Raw genomic sequence first — 12,790 nt, forward strand, 5'->3', positions numbered from 1 at the left:
TCTTCTTTCTGTTTGTCACAGAAAAGATTATTTCACTGGAATAAAAAAACGATAGAACGATAGATCACAGCATTTTTGGGCCATGTAGCATTATCCATTACGTTATATCTAAGCTCAGAGTAAACACTTTCAAGCTTTTCAGCTGTCAAGTTGTAATGTTTACGGAAGTTTTTTTTGTTTTGCTGGAAGCTAATGACTGTTCAGGTGTAGCCATGATCTTTTTTCACCATACAGCATTCCTTATGCAGGTTCTCAACAGGGCTGGAACTATACTATGGCTACTTAAAAGCCGCTTTTCGTCGTCCAAAATATTAAAAATACTTCATATTCCTCGGTTTGGTCCCCCTACATGTGAATGCGAAATAAACCGAGGTAGCAAACTTACGAGCAGTATAGCCTTGTGTTAAGTTTTTAACCACATTTATTTTCCATATTTAACGCACATTTCGTTACAACAACTAAGATCCACAGAAAAAAAACCGACACTAATCGACTGAATATTTCGGCGTATCTGTACGCACATATATCAATTACGTAAATTTCAATATGGGCCTACTGCGGAACTTTTATACTATTCTGTTTATTGAACATGAAGGACTAAAACATAAGATAGAAATTACTTCAAGCTTAACTAATTCCTTCTGTCTTCACGGTTGCAACTGCATGAAAACCGTCCTCGCAGCCAAGTCACTTGACTTCCGGCAGCCAAACGTCAAAACAGCCAAGTGCGTACTGTCGGGAGACACTCCCTAGAGATTACTGTGAGAAATTTTGACGTTGACGTCCGACATCGTTGACGGCCTGTAATACCGCCGTCTGAAATGCATTGTGAAATATTTTAAGTTTCCACTTTATTCTCTCAAGTGTGAATCGATCTTCAAATCGAGCTAGTTAATTAACAGTGTCTGGAGAAACTGTGCAAATAGAATCTGGGTGCAATACACTCTGTTGGATGGATCTTTTGTACGATACATCATAGAAGCGTGAAAAGAGTTAGTAATAATTAACAAGTCTTTGTATTTACTGGATACCAAACGTCTTATATTGTTTCGAATATCGATAGCTCGCAGGGGCGTTATCGCTGTCATGATTTATGATATCCCCACTACCTTGCCGTTCCCCTACTTGTTGCTATCCACCGAGGTGGCGTTGGTGAGAAGTTCGTAATATTTAAGTGCCGGTATTTGGGGAAAATGTCAGAACCGCAAGCAAAGAAAGCGAAGATGGCAAGTTCACTGGCACAGCTGAAGAAATATACAACTGTGGTTGCTGACACTGGTGATTTTGAAGGTAATTCAGTTGCAATACTGCATGTCATGTTATTCAAATGCACTTTGAATGACTCTGTTCTTTTGCGTTGAGCGAACACTTAAGTGATACTGAAAACTTTTCTACATTTTAGACTATGAAGAAATTTACAACATTTTTTTTCGTTTGTAGCAGAAGGAAAAGTACACTAATGCCCTGAGGGCGCCAGCAGGTTCCTGCGGTCATGCTGTCTTTCGAAATACCTGGGCGCGCCAGTGAAAGTACATTTTATAACTAGGTTGCGTGAAGTGATATATTGCGCGATACGGGAATTGGATCGAACGCCACACCTCGGATATTTTGAGGGATACTTTCCGATGTTCAATGAATTACTTGTGTTCGGCTCTAGTCGCCAATCAATGTCACAAACAATCCTCATTCTAAATTTTTCGGAAGAAATTCGAGAAATCAGTTATTGAAATTACTCAAGAAGTTCCAACATATACCTACTATATCGTAAACATTCATAATTTGACAAACTCGTATGTTTGAGTGAGTGAGCCAGCCATCCTTCTTTTCTGATGCTACAGCCCAAGATGGGCACTGGCCTCGTCAACCTTCTGTCTCCTCCAGCACTCTCTCGACTCAGTCACCCTTCTCCTTTCTTCTAGCTGTCTCAGTTCTGTTTCTACATCATCCAGCCAGCACAGTTTTGGTCTCTCCATTGAGTGGTTACCCTCTGGTGTTACAGTTAGCACCTTCTTCAGCACTCCAGTCTCTGCACAAGTCCAAACCATTGCTGCCTTTGTGCCATTACATCTGTGGTGATTGATGGATTTGTGTAGAATTCATATAGTTCTGCATGGGTCCTAATTCTCCAAGTACCATTTTCGTATACTACCCATATATGTCTTGCACAGTACTTTCTGTTACCATGTTTCCAAGGCATTTCTGACCTGTTGTTACTGTCCACATTTTGGACCCATACTTAATAGTTGGTTTTATAATCTTCATAAACTGTCATCTTCAGCTGTCTTGAAATGCTGGAAGATAGCTACTTGTTAAGGGAGCTGTAATAGTACCTGTTACCTGCAGCTGTTCTTGCTTTTATCTTTACCCATTGCTCCAACACACTTAAACTGGTTTAATCATTCAAGTGCCTTGAATTACTATCTGTGATACAAAAATTGAGGAACTAACAGTGATAAAGTTTATTAATTGTCAAAGCAAACTTCATAACATACTTTCTTGATCAGTTTTGTGTGGTAGAGAGAGAGAGAGAGAGAGAGAGAGAGAGAGAGAGAAAGTGTGTGTGTGTGTGTGTGTGTGTGTGTGTGTGTGTGTGTGTGTGTGTGTGTATTTTGCATGTGAGAAATAAAATAAAATTTAACAATATTGACATGTATTTGCTATGAAAAATATATAGGCCTACATACAAACACACCAAACAATATTTCTAACGGAATAAATTGAGCCTTTTTACCTTGTGCATTATATCCCCCTCCCCCTCCCTTATGTAACTAATAACACTATAAACAACTATGATTTTTCTCTTTCTTTAGTGTTATTTAATGAGATTCCTTTAGCAACTTATGTTTTCCTTTCTTATGACCAAGGACAGCCACTTTGCATTCCAAAACTATATGATTTTCCAGCTGATATTCTCTGCTGTTTCTCCTAAGCATGGCTGTCATCAGAAAATGCCATGTTCAGAGTTTTCCTGTTGTAAATAGTACTACCTGTTTTGCTTGGTAATTTTTGCACGACAGCTCCCAGAGCCAAGTTAAATAAAGCTGGTAATACAGAATCTCCTTGCTTAAGTCCTTGAAATATCAGGAAAATGTTGCCATTAGCTTCTGTTTTGCAGTTGATGTTGCTTAGGGTCATATTCATGAATCTCATTAGCTTTACTGGTATCCCTAGCTCCTGTAATGCCTTAAAAAAAAAAAAAAAGACTCTTCCTGTTGACACTGTCGTAAGATGCTTTAAAATCCACACACAGCTGATGCACCATCATACTGTACTTATAACACTTTTCCACTATTAATCTAAGAGTGAACGTCTGGTCTTTACTTCCTGAACCTGCACCTTCTGACAGATCAGAATCGTAAGCAAGACTGGGGTACTAATCAAGGTACTTGCTCCTTGCAGTCTGTACCCATGGCCAGTCATCCTGATACAGGTTTTCCATGACTTCCCCTAAGTCGCTTCAGGCAAATTCGGGGATTGTTTCTTCAAAAGGGAAAGGCTTCTTTCGCTCTCCATCCCTCCAAAATTTGAGGTTGTGCTTGGTGTCTAGTGACCTTGCTGTCAATACTAATCTCCTCTTCAGCCTCCTTGCAGTCGGTACCCTGCCACCTTAAAGATGTTGTTTGCTAGTGCCTCACTTAATAGTGCCTCACTTGCTAGTGCCCTGTTTGTGAGGCACTCCTGGCTGATATTTAGTGCGGAAGAGATACTGCACTGGATTCTCACAACTTGTTACCATTGCTACATTTTTAATGTAACACTTCTGGATGCACTGTCAGGATTACATTAAACTACAATAATAATACAGCAATAAAATAAACATAATAACAACATGTAAAGTAAGAAAGTAAGGTATCAGTGTTGTTACTGCTGTAATGACATTGACTTGCAAGTCGTGCAGGCATTGTTCTACATCTGTAAATTGAGGCAGGGGGAGGGGGTGGTGGAAAATAATCAGTTATGTACAAAGAGTATTCTGTTTGTAGGCTTAGTGTTTTCATGGCCACCATCAACAACCTATCTTGTTTTGGTCATTAAACATATTAACCTGTTTATACTATCTTTATTCAGAATGCTGTGATGGTGAATTTGATGCCTTCAGTTTCTTTTGAATGGAGGAAATTAGCACAAAGATGGGTTTACAATGACTTTTTTTAAGTAGGTGTAATGATGCTCACTACTTTCTTCCTTAATGACAGCATGCAACTGTCTCCTGCAGAATGGCTCCATAGCTCGTGCAACTATGAAATACGACATTATTGTTAGTAACTACTGCTCTGTTCAAATGGTTTTTTAGGCTCCTCAGTAGGTGCTGTACTATATACCTATGTACAACGTGCCCTACCTAAGTTAATTTACTGGTGGTGAAGAAGCCCAGAACTTTAACACCTCTTATGTTACCCAGCGCTCAATTATCACTGAGGCAATGTCACTCTTTGTTGTTTTCATTTCTTTTCATCTAATTTGCATTTAAATGATTCCTTTGTCTTTTGCATAAGTTTATCTGTTTGTTGTACTGCCTTTTCCTATTTGCAGGCAACATTATGTTGCACCTTCTTCTAGCAAGAGATTAATCTATCTGTTATGAACATAGGATGTTCATTAGCCATAACATTATTTTTGCTAAGCTGCTGAGGTAGTGACCTAATCCATCAAGGAACAAAATCACATCTGTAATGACTTGGAATGTAAGAAATGGGTGGTGATAGAGTTAAGCATTTTGGTCAATGTAGAGCAGGGGTGTACGGACATGATGGTACCACGAGCCGCAAACCCCTCGCTTGGACTTGGGTAACGGCTGAAAAAAAAAAAAAAAAATGTTAAAAACATTGACATTTATTTCACAAATACTCATTGTATGTTTCACAAATATTCTTTCTATTTAGCAAATACAGTTACACAAATGTATTTTTGTAGAAATACTATTTATCCAATTTAGGTTAGCCAAGAGCGCTAATGCGCTGCTTCGTGGACTTGGGTAGGCGCACCGGCCCCGGATTGAATCCACATGGTGGTGTGTGTGTGTGTGTGTGTGTGTGTGTGTGTGTGTGTGTGTGTGTGTGTGTGTGTGTGTGTCCCCTGGACGAAATTGTCTGACTTCATATGGGTTGGATAAATTAAATTTACACTTTAAAAAAATGTAATGTCCCCACAAAGTTGAATTTTGCCTTGAGGCCATTTATTTAAATGAGTAGTAATTTTAATCAAAAATAATTACAAGAATGAATGGTGTATGTAGGCTATGTTCTGTGTATCTTTGGTGTAGAGGCACAGTTTCACTGTGTAGAAATCTGAAGTGATCGTACTTCAGTGTTGATACACTTTTTTTCTGTCAGGACGATAAACTCCATTGTAGATTGAGATTTCACTTCCAGTTGCTACAGGAATATACCATTTGCCAACATTGTCATACAAGTCGAGAGTTACTCTTTCAGGAAGAGCTACATTCCTGGCTCCTTTTCTACTGCAAGTTGTATGTCTATGTGTACATATTAACTGAAGAATAGCACATCCAAACAGGTGAAAAAGAGGCTTCATTTAGTGTTTCTGACCTTTATCTTTCATGGAAATGCCAAAATGAATCGACTGGCAGGTGGGCAAAAACTATCAACCTACTTCAAAATATAGGGAACCAGAACTGAGTGAGGCATTAACTAATATAGTATATCCCCCTATTAACCATTCCAATAAGGGCAAGATTAGTCTAGGTCTAATTACAGCAAGCACAGATGTTTATACAACCTGAATCAAATAACTGTGTGATGGACATATTGCAGTGGTAGGGGGGCAGTGGTGCTGACATGCAACCAGCCCCACTCAACAAAAATTTACATGTAGCTTTGAGATAGACAACAGTGTGCAGGTGGTACTTACAAAAGAGAAATGGGTGGTCCCTTCCACTTGGTGAAACTTCAGTCACTAAGCTATTTTAATCAAAGTATAAGCACTCGTTCTTCCCATGCTCCATACAGCAATGGAATGGATAGAACCTGTAATTTGATGTGTAATGGTAAGTGCCCTCTGTGCGCTTCAGAGGTTTGATGTAGGTGCAGAAGTTAGTTGAATTTGTGAAAGGGGGGGGGGGGGGGGAAGAGGGACTGAATTTCCAAGTATTGGATTACTAAGTTACTTATGCTGCGGAAGTTATAGAGAGAGTATGTAAAAGCTTTGCTAACCAAGCTTAATGTAAGATGAGCAGTTTTTCTTTGTTCCTTTCCAGCCTCTTCTTCTGATTTTGTGAGAATATTTAGATGAAAAGTGCCAGAGTGGACCTTGCTACAAATTTGACCTTTACAGGAAAGTAACGTGCTAAACAGCCAGGTGCATCTGGAGGTGGAAAGTATTGTATGGTAATTTCTAGATGTCTCTGCATTTGTATATGTATTATGTGGTAGATTAGTCATTGGATGTCTTTTACAACACTGATGTGCAATTTTGTGAAAATGTAACTGCACTTGGAGACACTCGGATAATCAAAGTTTTGCAACATTAATAATGCTTGTGGTGCATATGCATTTTATGAAGAAAAAATAATCTGCAATTAAACCAATAACCAGGCAGTTTGTTGTTTGGACATAAGTATAAGTTAACAAAGAAAACAATATGTCCTAGTTACACAGGAAGGAGCTTCAGTAAGTATTCATCACAATTTTCCTTTAATGGCTATATTTTCTGCCATTGCCTGCTGCAGTGCTTTTATAGTTGACAGGATTGTGGTTTATTTATCACAGGTTTGGATAAAATCTAAGATAGTTATTGTGCATGTATATATTTTCAGGTTGACAAGAGAAGGATGACTTAGCTTTTTTGTTTGCATTGGTGCAAGTCTACTCGACATGGTGGAAACAACTATTGTCATGCTATTATTTGTTATTGATGTTCATTTTCTTGCTACTATAAGTTAAGAAAATGAAATTCCTTTTGGTGTTAGTGTTTGTGGTCCAGATTTCAAACCCCTGGATCCTTTCCTGGTACTCGTGTTATTTAGTGTCCCTTTCTCTGCTTCCTCACATAAATTTCTTGTTTTAAGTATTTTGATTTATTATTTCTATTTTGTAGTTTTCCAAACACTTATTATGATGTAAATTTAATGCTAATTGATGGTATTATTCAGTAAATCTCATTTACAGCCATGAAGCAGTATAAACCAACAGATGCTACAACAAATCCCTCTTTGATGCTTTCGGCGGCCAACATGCCACAGTATAAGCACCTAATAGAAAAGGCAGTGGAATATGGAAAGAAGGCTGGCGGGTAAGCTATTTGACCTTGCAAGCAATGTTGCATAATGATAGCATGACCTAGAGATAAGAATGTGAAAGACTGACTGTTTGACCTCAGATGTAGTAATCAGGCTTCAAATCTCCTGAGTGTGAGCATTCAGGGTGACAGCATTACTAATATGAGAAAGGAGAGAAATAATCTACACGTGATTCAAACGTGCTCGTGCTGTTGAGGATTATGATCATAATGTCGTAATATCCTTGCAGATCTACATGTATGAAACAATTGAGACCTGCTTTTCCTTTTTTGTTGCTATTATTAGAATATTTAGATTTGTGTTCTAAATTCTTCATTGTGCTAAATATATATAAGTAGTTCCACAGAACTTTAAATAATCCACATTTCCAGGCCTCAGAGACCATATTAATTTTGCGAACTACATGGTTATCATTTTCAACCATCACTTGTAATTTGCTGGCTGCTGAAAATTCAGGTGTTAAGTGTACAGTATTTTACGTCTATATGCTAATAATTCTGTTACTTACACTGGCTGTTTAAGTTATTAATGTTATCGGCCAATTACTTGAAATATTTACCACATTTAATTTAAGAATGGTAGCTCTGGAATTGAATTAAATTAAACATTTAAACAAACCATTCACACCATGCCTAGAGGTAGGGGGGGGGGGACCTAAACAAATAATTGGTTTCATAAATATGCACAAATAAAATTTGCAAAATAACTTTTTTGTGTATGTTTGTACTCAGTCACAAACTTAAATGTTATATTTTAGAAAGTAAATATGTTCAATGTCCAGTGTAGAGACTGTACAGTCATCTATTTTAATGCAAAGTAGATTGAAATATTCACTGGTTCACAGTGTCATGCAAAATTCGTTGTAGTCTGGACCCTGAAAGTATTCCCCGAGTGATGTCTTTGGGGAAAAAGCTTCTCTCATAATCTAGTAAATATGGTCAGCAAAAGAAATACAGTAAAGTGGGGAGCTTTGAGCAATGTAGTGAAAGCAGCAGAGAAAAAACTTGACAAAATGACAAGTCCTGGTAAGAATAACAGCACATTCGATACTGAATTTATAAATAGACAAAATAGCTGCCTAGTACTTATCTTAAAGATTCAAAACATTTAGTATTACTGACATACACGAAAGTGGTAATACTAGCTTAAATTTTGAAACCCACAGCTTCTTTGTCGGGGCAGAGAGAGGCAAAGGTTGATGAAGACTGAAGAGGAAGGTCGGGTCACTCATGCCCTACAATGAACAGAACGCAACTGAAATAATGAATTTAATTAATGAAAAGAGAAATACGTACATTCAGGAAATCAAATAAGTGGAAGGACCAAAATTGCAAAACAGGGCAGGCAGGGGTAGAACTGCGGATATGTGTAAACATGATTGACTATGAATAGGAGATGTAGGACATTTGGAAGCTTTTGGAGGGGGGGGGGGGGGGGAAAGCAGCTGTATGAACAGAGATTCCCCACTCTGCCCCCCCCCCCTTTTTTTTTTATGCTTCCCTGTGATGCTGATAGTTACCCTTTGGTATTTGCTGGTCCTGGGATGTTGAGATTTCACTGAACTACCACAGTCTGCTAAGTAGGTGTGCTGCATACTACCTTCCCCAGTAACTTTATAGTGATTTTCAATAAAGAAATGGTAAGTGATGTGTTTAAGTGAATAAAGATGGTTCAGAAGTAAATCTGTTACTTCAGTTGGCTGGGTTTATCCCCTTTCATGTTGAAATTATGGGCAAAACAAAAGGCATACAAGTGCTGTGGAGTGTCTACACCCTGCTGCCTCTTAGGGGCATAACCAGTGCAATAGGGCACCTAGCATTGCCAGGAAGTGCAGGCAATAATTTTGTCTCTAACAAAAGTTGTTTCCCATGATGTGTTGCAGGTTTAGAGGCAATATTGTGGAAGAAGAGTAGAAAATGATAGATCCTAACAAGAACCAACAAAAACAAGTGTTCCATCAGGTATACGGGATATGAGACAAATGAAGATCCTTGATGTAAAGAAGTATGAAATGATTCCACTTTCAAAGAAATCAGGTGCTGACAAGTTTGAATACTACTAAAACACCAGTTTAATAAGTCATTGTTGCAAAATACTGACAAAATATTTAGAGGAATTGGAGAAAAAACTGGTTGAACCTGACCTAGCAGAAGATCGATTTGGCTTTTGGAAAATTGTTGGAAAAGCCAAAGCAGTACCGCCCATATGGTTTTCCTTAGGAAATATATTGAGAAAAGATGAACTTATCTTAACAGCATTTTTAGATACAGAAAACAACATTTCTGACTAGGATATACTCTTTAGAATCTAGAAATTGCCATGATACAACACAGGGATAAAAGGTTATCTGTAATTTGTACGAAAACAAGACAAAAGTTAGAAGAGTGGAGGGTGATAAAAGTGAGGCTCTAATTGTGAAGATGAGACAGTTGTAGCCTACACTATTCAGTCGAAAGTATCTGTGCATCTATGACTGGCATCAGTATGGGGTGTATCCACCCTTCACATTTATGATGGCTTTAACTCTGCCGGGGTCACTTTCAGTAAAGTGCCTGAATGTCTCTGGAGAAATGGCAGCCCATTCTTCTCAGGGCCAAAATCAGGGAAGATAGTGATGTTTGATATTGGGATGTCGAGTGAAGCTGATGTTCTAACTTATGCTGATGGTGTTCCATTGGCTACAGGTCAGGACTCGAGGCTGGACAATCCATTTCAGGAATGTTATTGTCCACAAATCAGTGCCTCACAGATGTTGCATTATGACACAGTTCATTGTCATGCTCACACAACCATTGTCCTCAAACTGTTCGTCTACTGTAAGCAGTACACAGTGCTGTAAAATATGTTAATATCCTTCCACATTTAGCATTTCCTGGAGCATAAGAAGCGGCCACACCATAACCATGAAAAATGCCCCCATACTGATGATAGGCAACCTTCTCCAGCTATTCACCGAAGCCAAACACTTCCATTGGATTGCCATAGGGAATAGTGTGATTCATAAGGACCTGCTCAACCATTGGCCGCACCCTTTTATTTTAACTCCCTGCACAGTCCTTGTGTTAGCAGAACTTATGGTGGAAATTTGGAAGTAACAAATGATTCCTTTTGCATATTTCATGTGATTTTGTACAACCACCCTCCACAATGCTTGTTGGTCTGCGTCTGTTGGTACATGAGGTCTGTCATGTTTTCATTAATTGTTTTCATTCCTTTTTAGTTTCCACTTCAGTCACATTACCAACAGTCAACTTAGGCAGCTTTAGAAGGTTGAACTGATTCTAATAGATATGTTACTCAGGTGAGGTCCAGTTAGTCCTTGTTTGAACTCGTTGAGCTCTCCTGACTGATCCATTCTACTGTTACAGTTTCTCTGCATAAAACACATTACTCTCGGCCATCTTTTATGCTGGTGGGGTCCACTTCTTGTGACATTTGATGATAATTTCCACATTTCATAGGGTTGCCTAAATACGTTTGATGAGAGATTCTGAAAAAAAAAAAAAAAAAAAAAAGAGAGAGAGCCAAGAAGGATGCTGTAATTCTGTTAGATGTCAAATGGCTTAAAAGACTAGTTGAATTGAATAGCATACAGGGAGGAAGTAAAACAGGAACTTAGATAACTAGAAACCTGTGGGGTGGGGAAGTAGTGATACAGGATGTTAATTACACTAAATATTTTTTGACAGTGTAGAAGAGAGCATTCCCTTAAAGCAAAGAGACACTCCATTTTGTGTCACAGGACACAGAACCTACAGTTGCATAAAATGTTATTGAGGAAGCAGATGTGATTGCATCTACAGGATTTTGCTTTTTGCAGGCTTGTGAAGCAACTATCCACATCTTCAGACACACATAAAAATAAATAGTATAAAATATTCCAAAAATAGTGTTGTGGTGGTGACATTGAATAAAATGTGCTTAGGCTTCCGGTTGCGTCAAGTGGTTAAAAAGCAAAGAGCTTTTGACCAAGCAGTCCTTGGCTACTGTCAAATGGAATAACTGGCAATGGGTTATGGTTACATCCTTATATACTCTGGCTGCCAGCTGTGACATAACTGCTGTTCGCATAATTGGTCTATGTTGACTCTGTGGTGGATTCACCTTCAGATTTGCGGTTGCTGAATTTGATGCTGCCTGAGCTGTTGTTCACTGTCTCTGTTAAAGGTGTTGTCAGTGATTTTTCATCTGAATGGGCTATTAGATGCACTCCAAAAATCTAAACAGAATTGATTTGTCATGCTTAATTCTGTGTGCAGTAGTTCACCCATAAATTAATTATAAACAGTTGCTAAAATTTGCAACAGTACTCCATGATGTTTCACAAGGTCTGTGCCTTCACTACTTAGGGTAGAAATGTATGACACTTCTGTCGTACAAGAAATTACTTGCTCTTTCCACTGCCACAATCATGATTAATGTAGCTGTAATCTGTTTTTAATTGCTGGCAAAACTACCGGTATGCACATTTATAAACAACTAGTTGAGAAACGCAGCGGGGCCCGCATCGTCCCCCTACGCTCCTTGGAGTGTGGGACATCATAATCATCTGCATATGTGGATACCGTCTGCGGAATGTTGCGGATGGAGTTAGTAGCAACAAAGTAAGAATTTAAATGTCGTGGGTGATGTGGCAGGTCTTCATATGTCTCACTGTTTATGACATATCTTATAAGCATCATAAAATGGTACAATTATGCACTTGCATTCAGTGGTATACAGGGTGAGTCACTAACTATTGCCACCACGAATTACTATGAAACTATGATAAAAGCTGAAAAGTTTATGGGACAAATGTTGCATGGGACGACGGGGGTTATAATATGACTTGGTGTTTTGTTGCTAGGTGTGGTTGCGTCAGAGATATGAAGGTGAACTTTGTTTTTTTTTTTAAATGGGATACTATAGTTTGGTACTTATTTTCCAATAGCGGCTATCAAGTCAAATCCAATTATGTGTAACAGTAAGGTCTTGAAGGTCAACGAAAGTCACAAAGGTGGCATGAACGTCCATTTACAGAAAGTGTTCGATGTGATGACCATTGGTATGAAGGCAGTTTTGCAGTCTTCTTATGAGGAATTGAGTGGTATTCCTTATCACATTGGCACTTATCGAAGCACATGCTCTGACAATTCTCTCTGGCATACCTTCAGGTGTAGTTAGAACTTCTTTATAAACAATGTTTTCTACGAATCCCCACAAAAAAAAATCCAGAGGCACCAAGTCTAGCGAGTGAGCTGGCCCCGACACATACCCTTTGCATCCAATCCGATTTGGGAATTGCTAGAAATGAGTTGCAGAGACAATCAGCAAAAGCTTGTCGGACACCCATCGTGTTGACACTACATTCTGTTCCTTGTTCCTAAAGGTATTTCTTCCAATAACAGACCTAATGTTTCTTGCAGGAATGTGGTGTACTTCGTACCATTAAAATTTCCTTAAATGAAATAGGGGCCTATAATTCTGTCCTCCAGAATCCCACATCATGCATTCACTGACCAGTGTTTGGTGTGCAATTTGCTGCAGCCAGCA

General features: G+C 38.7%; 1 protein-coding gene across 1 annotated transcript in view; it reads left to right on the plus strand.

Annotated features, from left to right (window-relative positions):
• Positions 1 to 1,107: 1,107 nt before the first annotated feature.
• The window catches only part of LOC124622279 (transaldolase), a 42,370-nt gene continuing 30,687 nt past the window's right edge, over positions 1,108 to 12,790 (plus strand). The window contains exons 1-2 of the mRNA XM_047147944.1: positions 1,108 to 1,290; positions 7,128 to 7,251. Coding sequence (XP_047003900.1) covers positions 1,194 to 1,290; positions 7,128 to 7,251 — 221 coding nt within the window. The 5' untranslated portion in view covers positions 1,108 to 1,193. The remainder of the gene's footprint in view (positions 1,291 to 7,127; positions 7,252 to 12,790) is intronic.

The sequence above is a fragment of the Schistocerca americana genome, chromosome 7 (genome assembly GCF_021461395.2).
Source record: "Schistocerca americana isolate TAMUIC-IGC-003095 chromosome 7, iqSchAmer2.1, whole genome shotgun sequence".
NCBI classification, from domain to species: domain Eukaryota; kingdom Metazoa; phylum Arthropoda; class Insecta; order Orthoptera; family Acrididae; genus Schistocerca; species Schistocerca americana.